Source organism: Callospermophilus lateralis, chromosome 11 (assembly GCF_048772815.1).
Source record: "Callospermophilus lateralis isolate mCalLat2 chromosome 11, mCalLat2.hap1, whole genome shotgun sequence".
Classification (NCBI taxonomy): domain Eukaryota; kingdom Metazoa; phylum Chordata; class Mammalia; order Rodentia; family Sciuridae; genus Callospermophilus; species Callospermophilus lateralis.
In genome coordinates, this window is record NC_135315.1 from 87,965,998 (window position 1) to 87,993,087 (window position 27,090).

The 27,090-nt window shown below is 35.6% G+C and overlaps 1 protein-coding gene across 1 annotated transcript in view; it reads left to right on the plus strand.

Annotated features, from left to right (window-relative positions):
* The window catches only part of LOC143410656 (A-kinase anchor protein 9-like), a 75,822-nt gene that overhangs the window by 40,687 nt on the left and 8,045 nt on the right, over nt 1-27,090 (plus strand). Inside the window, 8 exon segments of the mRNA XM_076871460.1 lie at nt 12,931-13,163; nt 15,887-16,006; nt 18,852-19,028; nt 19,409-19,534; nt 24,828-24,980; nt 25,314-25,449; nt 25,452-25,492; nt 25,880-26,950. Coding sequence (XP_076727575.1) covers nt 12,931-13,163; nt 15,887-16,006; nt 18,852-19,028; nt 19,409-19,534; nt 24,828-24,980; nt 25,314-25,449; nt 25,452-25,492; nt 25,880-26,950 — 2,057 coding nt within the window.

A 27,090-nucleotide genomic window follows, 5' to 3' on the forward strand; every position in this document is an offset into this window, starting at 1 on the left:
AGTTGTTACATGAAAATTTGTACTTGCATAAGGCTTTATGAGACAATAGTTTTAAAACTTGTAAGGATAATACAATATAAAACTAATAAGAGTAAAAGATTTAATTTTATAATAGTTATAAATTAAGGAATATAATTTTTATAATTTGAAACATTTACTTATTTATATATAGTGTTTTTGTTTATTTTGGAATATAGTAATCTTTATAACAAAAGCCTATCTTCTGAATTTTATTTAAAAAAACTTGAATAATTGTCTTAACTTGGAATGAGATGAAAGAATTATAACTTAGGTATGGTGGCCACTTGTTCAATCTTAGGCAAGATGTTTTGATTTTGAAACTAATATTAATTTTTACTTGAATATTATTTTATAAAAAAATTATACATAATTTTTAAATTAATATTAATTAGTGAACATAATTTATCATTATATATGAAACATGAAACAGACAAGGTAAGAGAGCTTTTAATTCCCTCTTAAGGGAAAGAGGCAAAACATTTTTAAACTTTAAATAAGTTAGGCTCTCTTTGTTGTCTTTTAGAAATATATTTAAGTTGACTTCTCAGGAGAACATAAAATTTTATAACATTTCTCAGTAGTCATCGTGAACCATAGAGTGAAGCTACTTGAAGAGGTATCCCATCGGCTTATAGGAGGGTGCAGTTGGCTGAGCGAGGAGGCCAGTGGTGATACCCTGTCTTTCATCCATAACGAGGTGGAAAGGGTGTTTAGGCTTAGGAAGAGAGAGAGTGCAAGAATATATAAGAGCATTCCTGAGTTTGTAAAAGGAATTGGCTAGTAGCTTAGGGGAGGTGAGGGTCCAATGAGGGGTCTCCTTAGTGGCCTTGTACAAGGGGTTGGTAAGAAGAGCAAAGTGGGGAACCCAATGCCTGAAAAAGTCTGCCAGACCCAGGAAGGAGAGGATGCAGTCCACTGTTTTGGGTGGTTGTAGGTCATGGAGAGCTTGAATTCTGTCTGATATCAGGCTTTTAGAGGTTGAAGTGAGAAGTGTACCTAAATAGTTAACTGAAGAGGTAGTAAGCTGGGCTTTGGCTGGAGAGGCCCAATAGTCCAGGGACCCCAGGAAATTTAGGAGCTGAGCAGTGTGAGTTCACAAGCCTTGAATGATGAACCGCATAGAAGGTCATTCACATATTGTAAGAGTGTGCTGCCCCCTAAGTCACCAGCAGTTAGATCCCATGCCAAGCCTTCCCCAAAGAGATAGGGACTGTCCCTGAAGCCTTGGGGTAGGACTGTCCATGTCAGCTGATGATACCTAAAGGATGTAGGGTCTTCCATGTGAAGGCAAAGAGCTAATAAGAGTCAGGATGGAGGGACACTATAAAGAAGGCATCTTTAAGATCCAGGACAATAAAGTGAGTGCTCAAAGTGGGAACATGAGAAAGAAGAGTGTCAGGGTTGGGAACCACCAGGTGGATGGGAATAACTGTCTCATTCGTTAGGCGGAGATTCTGGACTAAGTGATGGGCTCCTGAGGCTTTGCATCTTGGCAATATGGGAGTGTTGCAGGTCGAGTCAGTAGGAAAGCGGGGTCCCTGGGCAAGTAAGCAGTCTATAATGGGTTTAAATTGCTCCCTATAGGTTTTGGAGATGGGAAAATGGGGACATAAAGGAAGTTTAGTTTGCAGTTTCAGCTAAATATGTACTGGCTTGTGGTGGGAGGCTATGACCGGCTTGAAGATGTCCCAGTCCTGGAGATCAACTAGATCAGGGGACGATGGCACAGCAGATACTGTCTGGTTATTAGAGAGGGTAAAGATTAGAGGCAGAAGGACATGGGTGGTAGTATACTCTGGATGTATTTTGGACCGTGGCTCCTAGTAATTGGAGAACATCTCTGCCTAGGAGAGGAATCGGACAGGATGGAATGACTAGAAAAGAGTTTGTGAATGGGTGTCCCTTCAGGGCACAGGTCAGCTGAGCAGTTCAGTTTGGGGAGGAGGGTTTGCCTTCAATCTCCATAACTGAGACCTTGGAAGAAAACAGAGGCCCAGAGTGGGCAGGCAAGACCGAATAGGTAGCCCCTGTGTCCACAAGGATGGTTGTGGACTTAACCACTACCTGAACTGTTATCCTGGGCTCTGTGAGTGTAATGGGGGTCCTCAAGTCTGGGCTTCTTCAGTCTTTTGTGAACCCCAATAGTTTAAGTGAAGATACCACCTAGCTGGTCATACTCCGATGTAGAGGCACCAAGGAAGGGCCAACCATGTGGCAGTCACTCTTCAAATGTTCTGTCTGCTTAGAGATAGGGCATGGCCTGGAAGGAGGGTGTGGCTTTGGGCATTGGTGATTTCAGTGACCTTTGCATCCACATTTGAAGCAAGTACCCAGTGTAGAGGCATGATGGAACCTCCATGGAGCTCTTACTTGAGCTGTAGGCCTCAGGGCTCTGGTAAGTGTTACCAGAAGTGTTACACTTCTGTAATTGAGCCTACTTAGCTAGATCAGCTGACTCCTCCTGGACATTATAAACTTTAAAGGCCATTTTCACCAGATATTGGATAGGGTTCTGAGGGCCCTCCTCAGCTTGTTTGAGCTTTTTCTGATATCATAGGTTGATTGAGCCTGCTAGATGCGGGCTCACTCATGGGGGTAAGGATGGAGGACAGAACAACAGAGATGTCATGCCAGATAAGATCATAAGTCTGGGAGAGGTATTGGAATTTTGAAATATAAGTAGAAATGTCAGCAGAGAAGGACCCAAGGTGCTCTTCTATCTGGGAAAGATCTTGAAGTGAGAATGGGACATGTACTGGGACAATCCCTTCAGCATGAGCCACTTCCCTGAAGGGACAAAGGAACTTTGGGTTATCTGTTAAGAGGGTCTGGTGGGACTGGGTGTGGGCACTGACAGGAGAAAAGAGGGGTGAGTGGGTGGAGATAATCATGGCTTCAGGAGAGGAAAATGGGGGGGTGAGAGGGATGGAGGGGGAGGGGAACGGTTGTGTCAGTAGAAGAGGTGGGCAGAGGAGCCTTGGCTGCAGGAGAAGAGGGAGTTGTATGGAGCGAGGGAGGAGGAACTGTGGTGGCAGGAGGAGGGCTGGAGGGGTAAGAGGGGTGGCAGGAGCAGATTGGTGTGTATTGGGAGGAGGAAGACAGGTAAGGTTGGGCTGAGAGCAACTCGGGTGTTTCTGAGGATGTGGAAAGAGAGGTTGAAGAACAATGGGAAGGAGTTTGGGATTTTTCCTAGCAAGGAAGACTGGAGCAGGAGAACAGATAGAACAGAGAGGAGGACAGAGCAGAGAGTAGCGGGAAGGACAGGATCATATCTCAAAAAGCCTGAATGTTTTTGCCCACTTTCCTGTCCAGCAACAAAAAATGTCCAATTCAGTGAGGGTTTCAAATCAAAGTTCCTTCTGGCGGCCATTGTGACTCATTGTTTAAGTCTGGTTCTTTTTCAAACATTCTCTCTCTTGGGTTCATGTTCTGCCTTAAACCCCTTCAATCTTTCAGCAGAATTCTCTCAGATTCCATTAATATTTTTAAAAGATTAATGTTTTGCATAGTTTGTCTGGCAAGTTCAAATATTTGGCATCAGTGCCAAGAAAATTATAGAATGTAGGAGGTGTCAGGTTTCCTTGTATTGTGAAATTTCTTGTATTTGTGCTAAATTTGCCCTGCCGATGAGATGGATGTGTCTCCGCTACTTATTTATTTACTTATTTATATATTTTTAATCTAGGATGGAACACAGAGGAGCTTAAGCACTGAGCCAGCCATATCTTCAGCCTTTTTTTTTTCATTTTCATTTTGAGAGAAGCTATCACTAATTTGGATAGGGCATCACTATTTTACAGAGGCTGGATTTGAAATTTCAATCCTCCTACCTCAGCCTCCCATCTTCTGGGATTAAAGGCAGGCACTTCCATGTCCAGTTGTGTCTCACATTTGTTTTGGATCCATTCTTATCATCTGCCTTCTCCTGGTGCAGTCGGCTAAGGATGGTTTGGTGTGTGGTGTTGAGTTTCACTCCAGATGCACTCCATTGCTTCTATTCCTTGTTGCATCTCTAGCTGTGACTAGTGAGGACTGACCCTGGGCATCGAGTTCCACAGTGTGAAGGAGTGGAGTTCTCTGTTTGTCAAGAGAGTGGGGAGCCTCTGGTGTTCCTGTGGTGTGATGCAGACAGAAGTGTCTGTGGGTCATGCCTCTCTACTTCCTCCTGTAGTTGGTAGGGAAGTGCCTACCACTAGAAGAGGTTTTCTTGAGCACTGATGGACATTGGTTTTGTCCCTTAAAATCTCATTTTGGAACAGATATGTGTATGCAATTATCCAGACAGCTCCTCTGAGGAATTGGAATGCTTATGACAGAAAAAAGATGTGTTTCAGATGCCAATTCTGTGTCCAAAAGAGACTGAAAATGAAAGAGCTGCCCAAAATAGTGGGCCCAATTTGAGGGCCATATTGTTTTGAATATTGGCAATGAACTTCACCTAAATGTCCAAGACTGGTAGAAAATTGAATTGAAAGGGGCTCAGAAGCACCCTGACTGTAATTATGTTCTCACCTTTGTCTCCAAAGTAATTCACCAGTTGAGTAAATCATGAGGAGTTCTTTGGAGACTGTGTGATGCCTGAAGTCTCAATCAACATGGAACACACAAAATAGGACTCACACCCAAAAATATAGGTAGGGAAGGAGCTGGGTAGGCAGATAGGAGACTTGCACTCACCAAGGTCAAGTTTCTCCTAACTGAAAGACGACAGTGGAACAGAATACAAAGACCACAGATGCAAGGCTGAGCTTCAAACAAAGGGTGAGACATGTGTTAAAAAGGGATAAACTTCAACACAGTGACCTTAACATGAGGGGAAGAAATGACACATGAAGTGCACATTGTCCCTTAATGCCTTACCAAGAGTGGGCTGGAGGCTTATTTTCATAACCCTTAGATCCTTATAAAACCTGAGACAATTGCCACTCATTGCCAACCCTCTCTTGGGACCCCACCCATGCAGGAGTTCTGCTTTCTTTATATTGTTTTTGTATAATCTGACACTTTGCCCTCACACTTTCACTATTTGTGTCTGTGAAATTCCTTCAATGGATGAACAAGGCAAAGAACGCAGTCAATTCCATGTTGTGTGTCACAAAATAACTGAAGACTATGTCAGAAAACTAGATTGATTTGGGAAATGATATTACCTACTGCCCAGCTCCACATCCTGTCTGTCCCCAGAATAGGGCTGCAGTTGAACCCTTATGAGATCATTCAGTCCTCACTAAGAAGAATGCATTCTCCATTTTGAAAATATGAAGACAGCACTCAATGTTCTTTATAGCTGCTGAAACTAATTCTGACCTCCATGCAGGAATTTCCTTCTTTTAGGACAACACCCTCTCCTCAGGACCCTTCTCATACATTCTAGGCAGGAGACTCAATCCTACTTAAGACATAGAAAAGCCAGAGATCAGAAGTGCAACTCATGGATAAGTGGACAGGCCCTCATGAATTTCTCCTAACCACGCACTCACACATTTCTAACCCTCATTCACCACATCTGAAGAGGAAGGACACCACCAGAAGATGATTGTCCTTCTCATTCTGGGAATCCATAGTCCCTGGTTAGCTGACAACCCCTCTACAAATCTCACATGTCTGTTCAGGAGACAAGCCCCAGATGGAACATACCAAGCTTTCATGTGTTCAATTACTGTTCCTCTTGACCTTCTCTATCCCTCCCTCAATCCAGGTCAGATTCCTTTCCACCTGGTTACAGATTGGGCTCTCAGTTTCTGATCTCCATCATCAGGTAGATGGTTGGGACTTCAGAGAGCTCCCTCTGCTGGACACTGACTAACTTGGAAAATTCAGGCAGCCATTCAAAGTACCTGGCAACAGTTTCCTAACTGGCTCAGATCAGGGGGGGATGCTGCCATGCTCAACCGAAAATGCCTCCTTCCCCCTTCTAACCAGCAGAATCTTGACATGTTAAAAATCAAGGCTGAGAAGAGAAAATATGTCTCTTCTAGAAAGAGAAGGATTCGACACCACTCCAGACAAAGGCAGTGGGGTAGGTAATGGAGCCAGATGGCTACTGGCAGGAGAAGCTGAATGGGTGAGAGATCCACCTCATGTATTGGTACACTACATGACTTTTGTGGGACTCTCCACCGAGTAGATTGGGCTCCCCAAAGATGTGGAATGCAACCATCACTCCAAAGGAGACCATGTGCCTTGGCCTATAGATGCATTCTTGCAAAATAAAGCATCCCCTTTTCTGGCCTATTCAAAATATTTCTTGAGTTGAAGGGATGCTGGCCCCTGATCTAGTGCTCCAACTATAAGTGTAAAGGGAAGACTCACACTTGCTGTATGAGCTGCCACCTGTCACCCACTTCCTTGGTCTTGAAGGGTCTGCATCATCTGTCACATCCACTGGGGGCCCCACTGTCCACACTTTGCCCTTTCTGAGGTGGCCTCTTCTTTTTGATGATTTGTGCAGTTTGTGAGTCTTGGGACAATCACCATCACGAACATCTTAAAAGAGAGTGCAGGCCTGGCATCAGAACACCTGGGCCAGGAAGAACAAGAAAAGAAAACTCACTTTTTTTTGAACCTAGGGAAAATTACTTCAAGGGTGTAACATATTCTTGAGGCATTGGTGTCATTCTACTTTGACAGAGGAAGAGTGCCCCCTGAGTACATCTTCCCACTTTCTGGAATTGGGATGGTAATAGAGTGTTTTCTGTGTGAACAAAAAACTTAATCACAGTAGAATACACTAAGATGGTTATTCTGCACCTATTTTATAAATTTCATGAGGGAAAATAAAACGGTCATAACTACTACCAAAAGTGGGGGTAGGGGAATGTAGTGTCCAGGAGCAGCTCTTGGTTGGGTCATTACCTCTAGGATTCCAGCTCTCATTTAGCTTGATTTGGATCACTTCACATTTCTATCAGGACACTTAATTTACTGAGAGCCATGTTGCCTGCCTCAGAAGGCTTAATCCTGTGAAGACTTGTGTTGGTGTTCCTTTTAGGGCTTCCTCCGATGTCATCAAACAAATATCTTGTGGCATTTTTTCTATATTAAAGGGTAGGCTAATAGAAAAATCCCCTCTCTCCCCACCCCCCAGAGCAAGTAAACAGTGGTTTTATGTGAAATGTGATACCTCTCAGTTTTTGAGAGCTGTTCCATTCCCTTAATGACTGGTTGTCTCAGTTGTTGGGGTTAGTATCAAGATTTCCTAGAAATCTTTATCATTTTCCCCATATTTTTACTGATGCAGTATGGCTCAGCTCCCCTATCCCTACCCCTTGGTCCCTTTTCTGTACTCATCTTTCCCACATTACTTTTCCTTTTTGTTCTTTATATTTTGCATATCAGAGAAAACGTACATCCAATATTTGTGCATCTAAGTTCTTTGGGGATGTTGATATGTAGGTTTTTTTTTTCTTGATGTGAATCCTTATCTGGTTTGGGTATGTGTGCGATGCTGGCTTTATAAATTTGGAATCTGTTCCATCCCTTTGTATTTCATGGAGTAATTTGAAAACTTTTGGCATCACTTCTTCTTCAAAGATTTTTGGTAGACCTCAGCTGGGAGTCCATCCAGCCCTGAGTTTTTCTTTGTTAGAGACAGTAACGAAAAGCCTTCCATCTCATTACAAGTCATTGGTATGTTTGGGTTTTCTTTTGCTCTGGATTCAGTTTTGGTAGATCCTATTTATCTAGAAATGTATTCATTTCTTCTAGGTTTTCCAATGTTTTGGAGTACAAGTTTTCAAAATAGTCTCTAATGATCCGCTGGATTTCTGTGATATCTATGATGATTTCACCTTTTTAATCTCGATTTTATACACTTGGCTTCTCTCTCCTTTTCTCTTGGTTATTTTAGCATGGGGGCTTATCAATCTTGTTTACCCTTTTAAAGAAACAACTGTTTCATTGGTCCTCAGTGTTGTTATGTTTGTTGTCAAGTTCATTAATATTGGCTCCGATTTTATTTCCTTCCTTCCTTCAGTGTTTGCTCCTCCACCATAGCCTGGTTTTACACCATTTCCCATTTACACAGTGCATGATGTCGGCTTCTGGATTCTTAAATTAGAAGGTCAAGCCTATAGTTCACTATCATTTCACATCCAACCACTTCTGCCCAGGTAGAAGGAAATATTCTGAAATGCCAGAGCTTTACAATTTTTGAAACACTCTAGTTTTTAAGCTTCAAGGGGAAAAATAGAAAGTATTCTAATTACAGAAGGTTTGCTTAAGTTCTAGTTAGCCAGCAGTACATTTTAACTATAGAGAAAAGATTGATTTGGAATTTAAAATAAATTTGAATTAAAGACACTTCAGGTGAGTTCAAAAATAATTTTCAATGCCATTTTTAGTAAAATACAAGATGAAATAATCCTGACTTTTAAACCCTTCCTTCCACATTTACTCTTTTCAAACTAGGTAGATATATTTTTCAAATTAACTTGCTTTTGGTTAAGTTCTCAATGAAGACTATTATGTCAATATATGGATCTTGATGTATTAAGAAGAATTAGGTAATGTTTGAAAATACCTAAAACTTATAAAAGTGACTACCAAAAAATTTTTAAGGTAATTAACTGGTTTCACTTAATCATCTAGGGAGGAATTTTGCTGTTCTGTTGGTAAGAACTGTACTAGATTGACTTCCATATTCAAAAGACACTAAGGAATGTTCTGTACATTGCAAACAATTTTTTTTGCCTTTTTGTTAGCATTTCTCATAGATACTTCTTAAAATGGCTACTGAATATTCAGCAAACAACAGCAACTACTTAAGGAGCAGTATGCTGAGTTATAAAGACAAATTGGTAATTGAGATCAAGCAAACACAGAGGATAATGTTCATGTTCATTTTCTTGGAGAAAGCAAATCCTCTATCCACTGTCTATATCCATAGATAGTGTCTATTTTAACATATCTAGCAATAGTTTGTTAATTATAAGCAACTTTATCTGTTCAATTCTATAAACATTTATTCAGTAATTTCTGTATCGTCTATGTTTTATAGTAGTTCATAGTCTAGGAAACACTGAGATTACTGTTCAAGGGAAGATTAAATCACACTTAATATTTTACTTACAACCATTTTGTACATATATGAATTGATTATGATTATTATTATTGATTTTTATTATTATTGATCTTTAAAAATGTTAACTGTTGAAATCAACTGTTGATTCAGAAAACATTAGAAGAAAAATTCAAAGTTAAGAAATACATTGTGTAAAATATTGTGGCACAGATAATTTTGCTGGTCCATTTAATTAACTCAATCTTTTTTCTAAATTAATTTTTATTGTTGGTTGTTCAAAACATTACAGAGTTCTTGATATATCATATTTCACACTTTGATTCAAGTGGGATATGAACTCCCATTTTTACCCCGTATACAGATTGCAGAATCACATCAGTTGCACAACCATTGATTTATATATTGCCATTCTGGTGTCTGTTGTATTCTGCTGCCTTTCCTATCCTCTACTATCCCCCCTCCCCCCTCCCCTCCCCTCTTCTCTCTCTACTCCCTCTACTGTAATTCATTTCTCCCCCTTATATTTTTCCCCCTTTCCCCTCACTTCCTCTTGTGTGTAATTTTGTATACCCCTGAGGGTCTCCTTCCATTTACATGCAATTTCCCTTCTCTCTCCCTTTCCCTCCCACCTCTCATCCCTGTTTAATGTTAATCTTCTTCTCATGCTCTTCGTCTAATTAACTCAATCTTAATTTTTGTATTTACAAATCATTCTTTGGTTTGATTTGGTACCAAGAATTTAACCCAGAGACACTTAACCACTAATCTATAACTCAGTCCTTTTTATCTTAGGTTGTGTAGAGCCTGGTTTAAGTTGCTAAGGCTGCTCTTAAACTTCCCATACTTCTCCTGTTCAAGTTGCTGGTATTATAGGCATGTAACACCATGCCTGACTATGTTACTTTTACTAATAAAATTAAGTATCATTGGGGTATACTTACCTAGTTTGCATCTTTAAGGATATAGTGAATTAATAGAGTTTATGATTAAAAACATTTATTTTATGAAAATACTGGCTTTAAATATTGACAATATGCCCCATATGTAAGAAGTTTTTTTGACATTTCTTCACATTCTTAATGGAAGCATTTCTGTAAAAACTAAAATGCACCATTGAAAGGTTTGTGTTATTTACCATAACAAAAAAAATTAAAGCTTAATCTGATTGTGAATCAACTTTTGTTTTTTGTTTTTTTTTTAAGTGTCACTTGTGATGTAGTTTCAGCCTTCAAGCCTGAACTTTTTTAGGCTTTAAACATGTATGAACTTGTTAACACTTGAAAATAATAAATGATTGTGCTAATATTCACATCCTTGTAAAAGCAAACTAGTTTATGAAATTGAAAGGAAATTTTGGCCAAATGTCAAATCACTTGAACCTGAGTGGATATTAGATCAGTTCATAAAAATGAGTTCCCTAGGTTGTTAAAAGAAAATTTCCTTTAGGTTTGCAGTGTGATAGTTTAGGGGTAGAATGCTCATCTTTCCTGTAGGAGTCCATGGATTGAAGTTTGTTTGTTTTGGCTTACTTTTGAAGCAGTGGGAAGTTATAGAAAGAATACTGGATTAGTAATGAGAAAGCCTCATTTTTTTTTCTGCCTTAATGTGACTTTGGACAAATTTCGTTGTCTCCACTCCATATCTTTTAGTATAGTTTTCATCTGTCAGACACTTGGGTCAAGCTTGATTCACATGATTTCCAATTGGAACCATAAAGGTCTTCAGTGAGCCACTGAGGCTGGGAAGACACTATGATATTGCTCACCCTCCTTTAACCTGAAAAACTTACCATTATGCATCAGGAAATGAATGGTATAATTCATAAAGTATATGACTAAAAGACTTGAATAGCTATTATTTGCTGTGTTTACAACATAAATCTGAGTGGTTGGTTCACCACTCAAGTGATTCTGTTCACCAAATTGCCTGTTTTTGATTTCTGTTGGCATGTTATAATATAGCCCTTCTTTTTTTTGTCCTCAGATTTTTTCCCCCAGACTAGTCATTATGGGTAATTATAATTTTGCTGTCTTTCTCTTTTGTTTCATAGGAACAAACAAATATGTTTCTTTAATGGAACATATTCAGATTATTTCAGATAATTTCTATCTTCAATTTTGTGTGTGTGTGTGTGTGTGTGTGTGTGTGTGTGTGTGCACGTGCGCGCGTGTGCACGCACACTTGGAATTGAACCTAGGACCTCACTCAGGCCAGGCAAGCACAAGCACTCTACTACTGAGCTACATCTTCAGCCCTGAAAAATACATAAAGCTGATTGACATCTTTATCTTTTCTAGGTGCTTTATTGCCTATTTTTGTTGTTGTTGTTGTTGTTACCATTCCAAAAAAAAACTAACACTCAGTGATCATTTATAAATGGCTTTGTTTCACCTTGTGCTTGTGTTTTAGATTTATTCCCATGTGTACACAGAATCTTCAGTCTTTTTCTCACCATTGATTGCTTCTCTGTACCACAAAATGTCATATTGTACCATAAAATTTCATTTTATATTCATAAAAATAACTATTTGTTTATTTTAACTTACACACACACATACTACAAGGTAAACTTCAGTATACTTCATAAGAGAATAAGCAAGAAGAGACTGGGCTGGGGATATAGCTCAGTGCTTGCCTAGTACCTGTGAGGCTCTGGGTTCAGTCCTCAGCACTGCATAAAAAATTTATATATAAAATGAAGGTATAAAAATTAAAAAGAATAGACTAACTCTTGCTTTAACTGACTTTAGTTTCTGTTCTTATAGTAACAACACTTCTTTCTGAGGAGAACAGTGACTTTTCAGTCATTAAATTCATAGCATAATCCTTGACTGTTTGTCTTTCTAGGCAAATAACTTCACTAAAGTCTTTTCCTTTTTGAAATGTTCTCTTCTAGAACATCCCTTTCCTGTCTACCTCATATTTCTTATATGGCTTCTTTGGTTAGCTTATGATATACAGAGGCTCCAACTTTGTTTCCTCCTTTCACTAAATATCACTCCTAAAACAGATGTAACCACTTTCAGTGTTTAAACTCTTACCTTTTTACAGATGACCCCTAATTCTGCAGACCCAAATTTCTAACAGTTTATGTATCTCCACATATTCCATTAATACTCCTCTGTTCAGTTGCAAAGCTTATCATCTGCCTATGTCAACCAGATTTTCTTATGTAAGATTTAACAATAATGTTGATAGTATGGTAACAGTGTCTGTAGTTAAATTAGCACTGCTCATCATCCTAATTTCTTCCCAGTATACTTTTTACAAAAATACCAAGCTACAAAATTATCTGTTTCTTTTAATCTGTAGCCAGAGCAGGTAATGTTCAAATATGAAATGCTTAAAAGTCAGGTTACTCCAAACAAATTAGGAGCACTTATTCTATTCTTCTTCCATATCCCACTGCAGGATAGAGGTTTTTTTTTTTTTGTTTGTTTGTTTTTTTGTTTTTTTTTGTTTTTTTTACCTTATGTATATATGTGTGTTGTTTCATTATACTGTAAAGTTTTTCACAATAGGAACCAGATTTTGTCTCCTTAGTGTCCCCATTTCTTAGCAAACTCTATATGCTTGTCATTTGATAAATATCTATTAAAAGTTATCTTAAAAAGTTTTTATCAGGTTGGGAGTATAGCTCAACAATACAGCACATGCTTATTATGTGCAAGACCCTGGATTTTATCCCCAGTATCCCCCCCAAAAAAACCCGCAAATTTTTATTAAAGAAAAATTACTAAATAACCCAAATCTTAAATTCTGCAATTTTACAATGCTGTTATTAAAACACATGTACTTTGAAAAATGATTTCAATTTGACTTGATTTTAAAAATTTAAAGTGAAATTATTGTTATTAATGTATGCCTTTAACACTTTGTTATTCTAGTTATAGACAGATCCATACCCTCCTATTCTGGAAGTGATATGCCAAGAACTGATAATAGCATGTGTTCAAAAGTAACTGAGAAAGGAACAGAATTATTGCAGCACCTTATAAGGATTGGTTTTGCTGGAACTGAAATAGATCCTGAAAATGAAGAATTAATGCTGAATATTAGTTCTCGACTACAAGCAGCAGTTGAAAAAATGCTGGAAGCTCTAAGTGAAACTAGTAGTCAGGTAAACTCCTTAATTATTACTACCTTCTGAATATTGCATAAGGCATAAATGAGTAAATATTTCTCTCTACTGTCCAACAGAAATTTATTTAGGCTTCTCTTTAATAATTGGCTGTATTTGTGATAACCAATATTAGTTTTCGTAGTCCTGTTTTTGGTGGTGAAGGTAATGTAATGATGAGCTCTTCCAGTTCAAAAACTCATTGATGTTTTAATATCCAGATTTTCTAGATTGTTAGACATTATTTTTTTATATATCAAAAGAGATTTTAACTTCACTATTGTGTGAAATGTTCCATTAAAATGTTATTTAATACTATAAGGAATCTCTAAAACTATATGTTGTAGTGGAAATGTCTAAAACTATATATTGTAGTATGTCATAACATACCATTATTGTATTACATATCAAACTTGCAATTCCTTCACTTGATTTTTACATTCTTTTTATAAATATTAGTAGATTAATTCACCATACAAGTTATCTCTTGGTAGGAAATTAGTTTGAGCAGTTTTTCCTTTAAAATATTGTTCTTTACAGGCTGGGGATGTGGCTCAAGTGGTAGCGTGCTCGCCTGGCATGCGTGCAGCCCGGATTCGATCCTCAGCACCACATACAAAGATGTTGTGTCTGATGAAAACTAAAAAATAAATATTAAAATTCTCAAAAAAAATATTGTTCTTTAAATATTAAGTTTGAGAAGTTGAAAGAATGTCTTTGAGCTCTTGTTCTGATGACTGGCTTTTCTTTGGTACTTTTTTCTCTAATTATTTAATATGGCATGTTTCTGCAATAGCAGTGACTATTAGATATAGTAACTATGACAAATATATATTTTGCATTTTAATACCTGATTCATTTCTATTAGGGTTAAATTATTGACTTAAGCTGTTTCTTCAATTGTTGACATTTAAACTGATTCATTTATTCCCTATTAGTTGGTTAACTTCTCATATCAATCTACCGTCCCACCCCCTGATACTTTTAATATGCTTCTGGGATTCAATGAGGAAGGAATTATCAATATAACATACATTTCTGTTGAAATATTTGTTCTTTGAATGGTCTTCATATATGACACCCAGAATTTTCTCCAGGTATTCTTTTCTGTTTGGAAACAAACTAAACCTTTTTTTTCTGTGTTAGAATATGAATTATACCTTGAAAAGACTCTTGAGATACCACATATTGTAAAGGGAATTCACTAACTGGTCAGGGAAATTCATCATAATGTATTTCCTGTTATATGGCTCAGTGGAAGAGCACTTGCCCAGTATATGCAAGGCCCTAAGTTCTATCCCCAGCACTGGGGGAAAGGATGGGGAATAAATAGTTAGATAAATATATCTTCTGGTTTGCACCTTGATTGGCCAAACTAAAGCAAACATATGCCTTATGTAGTTCCCAAAAATTCTTTTTTGTTTTCATAGATTAATTCTGAGGCCCATAGTTAAATAGCAGATGAAATTTCTAACCTTGAGCAATTCTTGTTTCTCTAGAGCTTTCTTTTTTAGCATGTACAGAATGATTAAAGCTTCTATTTCAGTAACTCAAAAATTTACTTGAGCATAACAGAGAACCAAAGACATTATATTCTTGAAGGCTCAAATGCTTGTTATTTGCCAAGAGTAGGAAAAATGATTTATTTTTTTTAAAAAAATCAGTGATGGGCCTATATTCAAAGTTCTGAAGAGTTATTTTATTTTTCATTATCAACATCCTAAGTGCTTGTAAGGAAATGAAATGGTACCCGTATAATTCAGCTTCATTTGTATTATTAAGACATTAATTTTGCACTCTTGGATCAGAGAATTTTATAGTCACCTTTCCTTTAGCCCAAAGTTGAGCAGACTATTTAAACTCAAACATTGACATTGTAAATGTTGTGTTGAAATGTGAAATTCCATAGTTATCATTAAAAAAATACACATTTTTACCAAGATTTACTACATTTTTAGTCTTTTATAATTAGCCTAAGTTCTGCATTCTCTCTCTTTTAGAATTCTTATCCATAAACCACTTCTAGAGTATGTGGGTCCACTGAGTCAGCTAAGTCAGTACTTAAAGCTTGAATGCATATGCATCTTAATTATCCCTTTTATTCTATGAAAGATGTATAGAATAGATAATTCTGTATTAAATTCTTCTTTTTGTTTTGTTTATGCTTATTTCAGTCATATTAGTGCTTATATTCTATGATTTGTACTTTTTCTACCAGGAAAACAACTGGTAATACTTTTTCTTTCTTTTTTTAATAACCTTATTTTATTTATCTATTTATTTTTTAATGTGGTGCTGAGGATGGAACCCAGTGCATCACACACGCTAGGCAAGTGTTCTACCCCTGAGCTACAATTGCAGCCCTACTTTTTTTAATATTTATTTATTTATTTTTAGTTTTTGGCAGACACAACATCTTTGTTTGTATGTGGTGCTGAGGATCAAACCCGGGCTGCACACATGCCAGGCGAGCATGCTACCACTTAAGCCACATCACCAGCCCCTACTTTTTCTTTCTTGAAAATAAATTTTAAGTATTTAAATTTTGTGGAAGAACCCATATAAGTAATGTGTCATACCAAAAATGTTTTTGCATCTTTGTGATTCCAAGGTCATCAGTCCTTTCTTTTCAAACAAACTTAACCTATGACTAAAGAGAGATAATAGGTTTAATAAATATTGTTTCTTCAATTACTATTGTTTTTATTATTGTTCAATTTCAGGATCAAGCCATTGACAGAGAACATGAGAGAGATGTGTTCCAACAAGAAATACAGAAGTTAGAACAACAACTTAAGGTTGTGCCTCGAATCCAGCCTGTTGGTGAACATCAAACTAGAGAGGTAAGAACTTTATTGGTATTGCCTATTTGTATCTTGAGTGTGAAGTAAGAGTTACATTATGCAAAACTTAAAAGTGAATAAGGTATAAATCTTAAAAATCAGGACATTGAATGTTACTTAAATGTGAGGAGGTCATAAACCCTAAAAATGTTTGTATTGGACTAGGAGTTATAGTTCATGTGTAGAACACTTGCCTAGTGTACCTGAAGCCCTGGATTTGGATTTGATGCCAGCACCATAAAAAACAAAACATAAAAATGTTGTACTGAAATTTGGAATTATTTCCATCTTTATACATTTTCTAGTATTAAATAAACTTCTCTGCCTAATTCTCTACTCCCATCCCAACAAAACTGATAATTCTCTGTAGTCACTCTTTACTAATTATTTCCCTCTCTCTTCTCTTTTACAGTCCACTACAATGAAGTTTCCAACATCTTTTTCTTGGAATTTTATACCCCTTAGTATATTTAAACTGTTCCAATGAAGGTTACCCAAAGCCTCTTGGCTGTATCTAGTAATCACCTCTCTGTCTTCAATACTACTCAACCATTTGGAGACACTCATTACAGTCTTCTATAAGTATCTCCTTCTCTTGACTGCTGTGACACACCTACTGTAGAGTATGGTCTCTCTCCTCCAGTGTTTATTTGTCTTCTGCGTACCCAAAATAAATGAGGGGTGCCTCATGACTTAGTCAGTCTTAGAGTCCTCATTCTTCCATTTTTACATTTTCTTCCCAGTCATCTGTAAATTGCCCCACAGTTGTTCCTTTATTCCTAACATCTCTGTTGAACTCTGTACTTGAATTTTCAACTGCCTACACTGTCTCCATGTAGATGTCTCATTTTTAACATATCCAGGAATCATATTCTTGGTTCCTGATTAGCCTTTATCAAAAAGACAAAAATAAAATTATCCCTTCTTCATCTCAATAAATGTTGTCTTCTAAATCATCTTCTTTGCTAAATTTTAGAATTCTTCCTCAGTCCCACTCCTTCTCAGCCCTGATCCCAAACCACTAATGGATCAGATTTATACTACATCTTTTTATTCTTCTCACCTTTATTCATTTCCCTGTGTCTTAGTTGCCTATATGTGTGAGGTAGCCTCCTGACCAGTCTCCCTGCTTCTACTCTGTCACTCCCACTGTCCATTTTCCTCATACAGAAAACTCTACATTTATTAAACAAATGCTACATGGGAAATATTATACATATTTATATGTATATCACTTATATATATATTTCTAAAGATGGCTTGTCCTGGTTATAAAGAGATTGTGCTTGAGATAATGCAATTCCAGTGTGGATCATGGCTATGCTATGTAGTAGGTGTCTGACAGTAACTACGCTACTTAACCTTTCAAATCTATTTATTCATTTCTAAAATAAAGACAGTAATAGCTCCCACTGCATAGCAGTATTAGTGTGGCCCTTAGTTAACACTTAAATTCAACTACTATTATTTCTGAAAATAATTTTATTGCTGAAAATTATCTACAATTTCTAAGAAGTTTACTTGATTCATTTCTCTTAAAAGTACCTCAATGAAGTATAAAATGCCTATAAGTTCATTGTAATAAAATGTTAAATCTGCTAGAGTAGCAGAGAAGTCATCATTCCCCTTGTTTGTAGTCATTGCCCTTATTTCTAACAAATGTATTTGTAGATTTTGAAAAACAATGACTTATTCATTGAAACTCAAAAGATAATTCAAGATCTAGAACTTTGAGTGCCATTTTGTACTATATAATTTTTTAAAAAATATATGAAAGTTGACCTATCTCGTTCATGAAACTTTAAGATATGTTTGAATTTTCTCAGGAACATTGTGACCCATTTGTTCTCTGCTTACCCTGCCAGAACTAATCCAGCTTCTGATTTTCTGAAGACCCAAAAATTCCAACTGTGAATACATATTATAATATGCCATTTCTTTGTACCTGTTTTATAGCCTTTTCTCATGAACTTAATCCAAAACTTAGTCAACCTATTATTCTCAGTAGCTTTATTACTGTTAAAATTTAATCCTATAATTATAATTAAGCTTGCATTTTTTTAATGTTCTGAATAATGATTGTCATTTTGTATAATTGCTTCCAAGTGTTTCACTGAATAAAGGTAGTATTCTTTTATTTCTTACCATCACTTATCTTTTTAGGAACCTCCTCTACCTCTTGATCAGAACTAATTTCATAAATTATCTTATTAATCCTTCCTGTATTCTTCTATCACAGAGCCATTGAATTGAAGGCACTTGCATATCAGTCTTCAGGGATAAGTTCTGGGATGTGTCATCATTTATTTTGGATGCAGGAGAACTATTAAGACACTAAATGTACAGCTCTCTCTTTCCACCCATCCTCATCTCTATTCTGGGATGGTGCAATGTATAGGTTGAAAGTACTTTGTAAATAACTATTATCAAAAGGTGATTCATGAAAGATTTTTTTTCAGGTTATCTTACTTCACATTCTGAGACCAAGTCAGTAAGTACTCTACAAAATTTGCCATCTTTAAGGTCGTAGGTCTTAGTACAATTATACCATTACTAGATAATTCAATATTATTCCCCTCTTCGTAGCTAAAGTCTTAGTCTTAAGAGAATGAAATTTTTCTAAAAAGCGTTGAGCAAAAGCAATATTTGTTGTTTACTAGTGCTGCCTAGTTCTTATCAACTTGGGAAATATCAACCTTTGTTTGAGACAATAGTTTCTATTCTTATAAAAAATGAAATTAATACAGCATTTCAAAATGTTTTTTGAAAAAAAATGATTTTTGAGATGAATTGAAAGTTATGAACTTTTCAAATTTTTAGATTTTTTTGTTTATTATATTTTCAGGTTGAACAATTAACAAAAGATCTAAAAGAAAAAACAGACAAGTGCAGTGAGCTGCTTCTATCAAAAGAACAGCTGCAGAGAGATGTGCAAGAGAGAAATGAAGAAATTGAAAAGCTAGAGTTCAGAGTGAGAGAACTGGAACAAGCCTTACTTGTTAGCACAGACAATTTTCAAAAGGTGTGACATTTTGAGTTAACTTTATTAAGTATTTTAATGAAGAAAAGTTTGATACACAAACATCAGAGCTTGAATAAGAAAGCTTGAGGATGGGGGCAGATGGGAAAGAGCCTTCATTTTTATCTGAGAAATGCATTTTAAGTGTCAAAAGTTCCTGTTTGACTCTATGAAAGTATTCAAGACTGAATATCTATAACTTTTTGATATTCACTAATGTAGTTTGTCCTCCTAACTGGTCAGAGAGAATTGCTACTTATCCAAAAGGAAACATACACACACACACACACACACACACACACACACACACACATACACGCACACACATTGAATAATCAATATTTAATGTCTGAAAATTTGAGAACATTCTTATATATTTAAAGGTAGAGGACCAGAAACAATTTGGAGCCTTAGAAGCTAAAGCAGAATTGTCTCTAGAACTGCAACTGCAAGCACTCTACCACTTTATTTTTAAATGACAAAATATGTTTTGAGTTATTTTAAAATCAGTTACCTTGAAAACATCATTTGAACAAAATGAAATTTGTGGTCTAAAACCAAAGTATAGACTTTCTCAATTCAGTGCCTAGATTGATCTTCAAGACAATAAACATGTGAACTGATAAGCTTATGAAGGAAGTTTATTCCAGGTTGAGAAGATAACTAGTGTGAGCACTTTGAAGCAAGAAGAAATTTAGAGAGCGAGAAAGGACAATTTAGCAGGTATGGGCTGAATGAAGAGGACAGTGGAGAAATGTAGTAGTTAGGACAAAAGGCAGCATCTTTTTTCTCCTGTTTGTGCTATGGACATTGAGTTTTTGCTCCCCTCTACTGTGAATTTGGGTTTGCTTGCTTTCCTTTTTCTTTTTAAACTTTTCCCTGAGAATTGAGAGTGTTGTTTTACAACATATGAAGCTTGTGCTTAAAAGATTAATAATGAAATAGGAATGGGAATTTAGCTCAATGTGAGTTTGAATCTGCAGCACCACAAAATAATAATAACAAGAAAGTAACTATAAAGTTATCCTGTGTTGCCCTTCTCCCTCCTTCTTAACGAGAAGGATTCAATTAGGCATGGTGCATGCCTGTAGTCCCTGCTTCTCAGGACGCTGAGGCAGGAGAATGAATCACTTGAGCCAAGGAGGTTAAGGTCAGCCTAGACAACATAATAATACCCCTGTGAGAACAAGAAAAGAAAATTTACCTTTAGAGCTATAGTAATCATAACTTTTATTGTCTACTAATAGTTTTCCTAAAACATATAATACTCAACATTGTATAGTAGTAAATAATTTTAAATGTTTAAAATGTTTTTAATTATGTTTTTGTCTCTTTCCATAGAATTTTTCTCAGAACATTTAAATTTATTTTAACAAATACTTATTTTCCTTAAATATCATAGAAGTATTTGTTAATAAGTACTTGGAAATCTGTTTACAAAACTAATTTAGACATCAGCCAAAATGACGGTTCAGCGAATGTGTAGTTCAAAGAAGAAAAAAGGAATCCATAGAAATTACTACAGTTGAAATGATCCATGAGAAGTATCGTTTTCCCATTTTTATGTAACATCTGAGAAGTTCTTGTTTATTAGGTTTGGAGTTTTCATTGAAGGTAGTGAGCACATTTATTTTTGTGTAACTATTTCTGTATATTTGAAAGGAATTAATACTTAATGATTTATCTTAAATACTGAATAATCTCCTCCCCCAAAAAATGAACCTTCACAACTGGATCTAAAAGTAGTGGTAGTTGATTAAGGAATCTTGGTGTAGCTTACTAGTTGTTTCTCTTCATTTGTGTGTGTGTTCTGGGGGTCAAAGGGCATCACACAAGCATTCCATCACTGAGTTATTTCCTTAGCCCTAATTCTATACATACATACATACATACACACACACACACACACACACACACACACACACATACACACACACAGGTTTTTTTGTTTTTGTTTTTGTATTTTGAGATGGAAGCCATTAAGTATAGTGCCAGGCTGGCTATAAACGCCAAATTACAGGGTTCAAGCAATCCTTTCACATCAGCTTCCTGAGTAGCTGGGACTACATTCATGTGCCACCATGCCCTATTATTTTTATTATCTTTTGAACGTAATATATATCTACTAACACCTTAATTTCCTGAATTAAGTTTCTAATACACATCTACCTTTTACTCAGGATTATAGCACTAGTAGTTCAGAACTATAAGAAACCATTGAGAGCATCTGTTAACTGACTTTCAGTTTTTACAGATAGAGACCCAGAGTCAAAGATGTTGAGTGAATATATACAGATTAAAATAGCAGCTGACCTTCATTTACTTGCTTTAAATAACTATAATGAGTATTCTATCAGAACTCCCTCCCTTACCTATAACTGAATAATGAATGTAGAATTAAAACATATGTCTTTTAATGAAAATAACTTAAGCATTTTATCCTGAAAACTAGGCAAATGTTTTCAAATGTCCTATTGAGTATAAACATAAAGATATCCTTATGTATCATTATAGTTGAGATGTTCAAATACTCCCGAAACCTAGATTTGAATAAAACATTTTTTTGAAAGTTCATTAAACTACGTAGAAATGTGGGATTAATAAAAAGAAGAAAACAGCTTCTTATAGGAGAAGGAAATATTGTGGAGACAATAGTTATTTTGAGAAAAGAATTCCTTCAATAACTTTTAGCTCTCTGTAGAATTAATGAGCTCTAGTTTACAGATAGCAATAGTAAATAATAGTTAACTTTGCTGAGGGCTGAGTCTAGAAAGTATATTAAATGCCTTATCTCATTAACCCTTAACAGTCTCGCTGGGAATAGGTTCTGTTCTAAAATATCCTAATTTGCCAATGTGTGAGCTGATCCTTAAGAGAGGTTAGTACTTAGTATAGACAGAACTGATTCTGGAACCCTATGATGCTATACTGCCAGAACACTGAATATATTTTGCTTGTTAGTGAAAAATGTTAAAGACTGTCATTCAACATTTATTATTAAACTGTTTCTGCATGTAAAGCACTTTTGTTCAGTTGTGAAATCAACACCAGACTTCAAGAAATATGCTATCTAATTAGTGGAACATATAAGTTTTTTTTTTAACATTTTTTTAAAGTTGTTGATGGACCTTTATTTTATTTTTTGATTTTATGTGGTGCTGAGAATCGAATGCAGTGGCTCACACATGCCAGGCAAACATTTGCTCTACCACTGAGCCACAACCCCAGCCCCTATACTTTTTTTTATGAGGAAAAAAAACACTTAAAAATAAAATAAAATAAAACTCAAATAGGTACAAATTAGTGTCATCCTAATAGTCTATATATCAATTGGTAGATAAGTAAAACAAGTTTAAACCTTTCTAATGTTCTTCTGGTTTTGGTGTTGTTATAAAACAGCCTGAAACTAGAGTCTGCTTGAATAACAATAATGTTCCATAGTGTCATTTGGAGAAATTAAGGTCTGATGTGATGTCTCAAGTTCAGCTACTTAAAATAAAAATGTTAGTACTTTAAACCAGTCCTTCTCTGCATATGAACCAGCTGGGGATCTTGTTAAAGTGCAGGTCTTTTTTTTATCTTTTTTTTAAAAAATTTTAGTTGTAGAGAAACTAAATACCTTTTTTTTTTCCTAATGTGGTGCTGAAGATCAAACCCTGTGCTCATGCATGCTAGGCAAGTGCTCTACCACTGAGCCACAACCTCAGCTCCCAAAATGCAGATTTTGAGTGCAGCACAAGATTCTGTGCATCAAACGTGCTCTCACATGATATCTATTCTGCTGCTCCAGAGACTACACTTTGAGTAGCAGGGCTTTTAAGACATAGAGCTAAGACTTTGACTATTAAGTGATGTCACAAGGAAAAAAAAGGTCATGTGAGGTGGGGCAGCAATTTTGAACTTAAATAACTATGTGTATGTTGATTTTATAATACCTTGTCATTAAAATTTGTTATAGAAGAGAAGAATAGGTGTAACTACTGTCAGATAACTTTGAAGAAGATACAGTCATCACAATTTTCAATAAACTAACCTGGAAATTATATATGTACAACCACTAAACGTGTTTTAGTGTCTACAGAATTTAATATCAGTGTTACAAAAAATTTTAAATAGAGGTCTTAGACATTAGTTATTAGAAACAAGATAAATTATAGTTTAGGACTGGAACTCCCCAGGTTCAAAAGGTGGTTTCACCACATAGTAGACATGTGACCTCAGGACAAGTTACTCCTTGCTGTAACTCCCTTCCTTACTTCTGAAATGGGGTTAATCATAGAATAGAGCTCCTAAGGTTGTAACAGGCTTTTTAAAAAATAACAATATATAAAGCACTTTGTACCCATGCCTAGCAGTAATTCTCTATAAATAATAGCCATTATTTAGTATTGATACCATTTCTGTTTAAGAAATATTAGGCTGATTTTTTTTCCTTGCTGACGTCTCTTTTTAGGCTGATTTTTAAGACCTTGCCTTGCCTGTGCTAGAATGATTCTAATTATGTGATGTATCAGTATATAAGCAACATATGCCCCTTTTCAACTTTAAGGCACTAAATGATTTAAAGTTGGCTCTGAGCCAGTTACTACTAAACACTGCTTCTGCATCTTAGGTTGCTGTTAATGCAACATTTTTGATCATCAAGTAAATATATGTTTATAAATTCATTTATTAAATATTAAGTAGCTGTGAAGCAGTGAGCTAAAGTGACTGCTAATGTCCTCAATCAAACCCATATTTTTAAATAGAGCAATAATTAGCTCTTAATATTCATCATCAGGTTCATTTTTTTGTATAACCATCAAAGAGGATTATTTTACTTTTATTACTAATAATCCATCTTCAAAAATTAAATTTCTGTTTTCTTATAAGTAAGAGCTCCCTGATTTTCTACTAAAATTATTTTGTTTAACTTACTCTGCAATTCAGACCTAAGGATCTCTTGACCTTATTGTGTATCTCTGCTTCCATCTGCTTAATCAAACCACAAAGCAGCCAGGGCATTCAATGAATTATAATTAGATATTTGTGGGACTATATTAAGTTAGTTTTATTTGATACTAGAATAACTGAATTAATTCTACAATTTTTCTAAGCTTTTCAATAGCAACTGACTTAATTCTAACTGAATTTAACATAAGAGTTAGCATGTGGACTACTCCTTTCTGTGACTCTTTCTGCTTAAGGTAGAAAATGTTTCCTGGTGTCCTTCTTTAAGGTGTCTTCTGCTTGGGCAAGATGGTTTAAGAATGTGCAGGTGACAGGCACAGTGGCACACACCTATAATCCCACAACTCAGAAGTCTGAGGCAGGAAGATTGCAAGTTTGAGGTCAGCCTCAGCAACTTAGCAAGACCCTAAGCAACTTACTAAGCATGACTGTATCTAAAAACTGTAAAATGAAAAAAAGGGCTGGGGATGTGGTTCCATGGTAAAGCTCCCTTGGGTTCAGTCCCCAGTGCCAAAACAAAAACAAAATAAACAAACCAAAAAACAAAAAAAAGAATGTGCAGTGTGAGCATGTCTAGGAACCATACAGGTATGGCTGGCTTAGAAAACCACTTTCCTTTATTCTTATGAATTAAGCATATGTCTTTTATAAAGCAAATACAACATTTTTTTTAAATTTCTTTTTTAGTTGTAGTTGGACACAATATGTTTATTTATTTTTATGTGGTACTGAGGATCAAACCTAGTGCCTCACATGTGCACAACAGCCCCAGCCCCAACATTCTTAATTCTATCTCGACAAACATCTGTATAAAGTTTTTTTTCTTTACTTTTCATAATTTTGATATTAAAGATAACAAACTTAGAAGAACAACTAGAGCAATTTATAGATGAGCTTGAAAATAAAAATGAAGAAGTTCAGCAACTTCATATGCAATTGGAAATACAGAAAAAGGAATCCACTACCTCTCTACAGGAACTTGAACAAAAAAATAAGTTATTCAAGGTAACTATTTTAGAAAAAAAATTTCTATAAAGAGATAATAAGTTTTGCTCCTATGTAGTTATAATAAACATTACTAAGTCCAGATCTAAATAATACTCACTCAAAGAACACTAGCAAGCAAATAGATTTGCATGGAACTTATTTTTCTGTTTATAATTAAATTTTTGAGATCTTTTATTAAAATATTTCAAGAATTATTGATCTACATTATGTCTAATTTTTTTTACTTGTACATTGTAGGAAATGTATTTTTTATAAGACTTAATTGAAACAATGTTGTGAGAAATGCCAGTCATGAATACATCCAACTATGATAGTTATTTTTGTCACTAGAATGAAGTGGAGAAATTGAGATTTGCCATAATGGATCCTGAGGCTGTCTCTACTCATGACCAGCATATGCTATTTGGGAAATTTGCTCAAATAATACAGGAAAAAGAGGTAAAAATTGATCGATTAAATGAGCAAATTAGAGACTTTCATCACAAATTAGACTTACAACAGATAACAAGGTATACTCATTTAAAATTGGTTATTATCTGAAATCTAATAGTTAAATAGAGTAATTAGCTTTGGATGCCATCTGTTATAGACTTAATTCAGTATTTTATCCTTTCCAATAAAATGTACTAATGTTGACAATATCCTATTAGAGAATCAAATACTAAAAGCATAAGCCACTTATGTGTAATAGAACTTCCAGAATGATGTTCTAAATAAGGTCTTTGTTTGATGTGATAAGGGAGGTGTTGGTCTATATTGAAAGTAACATAAGGTGTCTGACAAGCTATACACCTTTTGTGCCTGATCATCTTTAAGTTTTTACCCTAAAATAAAACAAAATTTTAAAATATGAATACATACTTTTCTGTGTTTCCCTTTTTCGAATTAACTAATAGGATTTTGAAGAAAAAAATGAACTGTTAAGGGATCTTGAAGCCCAAATAGAATGTCTAAAGAGTGATCAAGAACGTATGAAGAAAAATAGAGAAGAAGAAACAGACAAGCTCAATGAAGTGATTGAAAAACTTCAGGAGGAATTGTCATATATTAAACAGAATATGTTGTTGGATACCAATTCCCCCTCAGAACAAGAGGACAGCTTGAAACATCAGTTGGAAAAGGTTATAGCTGAAAAGCTGGCTTTGGAACAGCAAGTAGAAATCACTAATGAAGAAATGGCCTTCACAAAAAATGTACTTAAAGAAACCAATTTTAAAATGGATCAGCTAACACAAGAATTAGTCAACTTGAAGAGAGAACATGACCATAAGGAAAAAATCCAAAGTATACCAGATGAAAGTGTTAGCATGACTATAGATGATCTCAGCAAAGACCAACCCGAACTGGAAGTAATCCATATTGAAGATGTTCTTAAACCCCCTGAGAACAAGATGTATCTCAGATCTTTTGAAGAAAGCACCGAAGTTTCCAGAAATTTGGAAAAAAAACTGCTACAGCTTGAGAGCTCTGTTAGCACAAAGGACTTAGAACTTATCCAGTGTTATAAACAAATAGAAGACATAAAAGAACAAGGCCAATCTGAAACAGAAATGCTTCAGAAGAAGATCGTAAACCTACAGAAAGTACTTGAGGAGAAAGTAGCTGCTGCTCTTGTAAGTCAAGTCCAACTTGAGGCAGTTCAGGAATATGTGAAATTCTATCAAGATAAAGGAATAGCTTCATCAGAACTTGAAAAGGAAAATATGCAGAATTTAAATCAAATAACAGAAAACAAGATGGAGTCAGATATTTCTGCATTAACCTTGAGAATATCAGACTTAGAAAGACAAGTGATTGAAATGCATACTACTTTGATTTCAGAAAAAGAACAAGTAGAAACTGCAGAGAAAAATGCTTTGGAAAAAGAAAAGAAGCTGATAGAACTGCAAAAGTTATTGGAGGACAGAAAGAAAAAACTAGAAGGAAAAGAAAGGAAAAGAAGCCCTCATGGAGATTTTGTTCTCAAGGTTAGTTTTATATTTGAATTTTTCAAATAAATACCCTAAGAAACTCTTTTTTTTTTCCTTTTCTTATTAAGCTGATTGGTAATTTTCTAAGCCAAATAGTTCTGCTGACACCTACCAATTTATACATAATGGGATTTTAT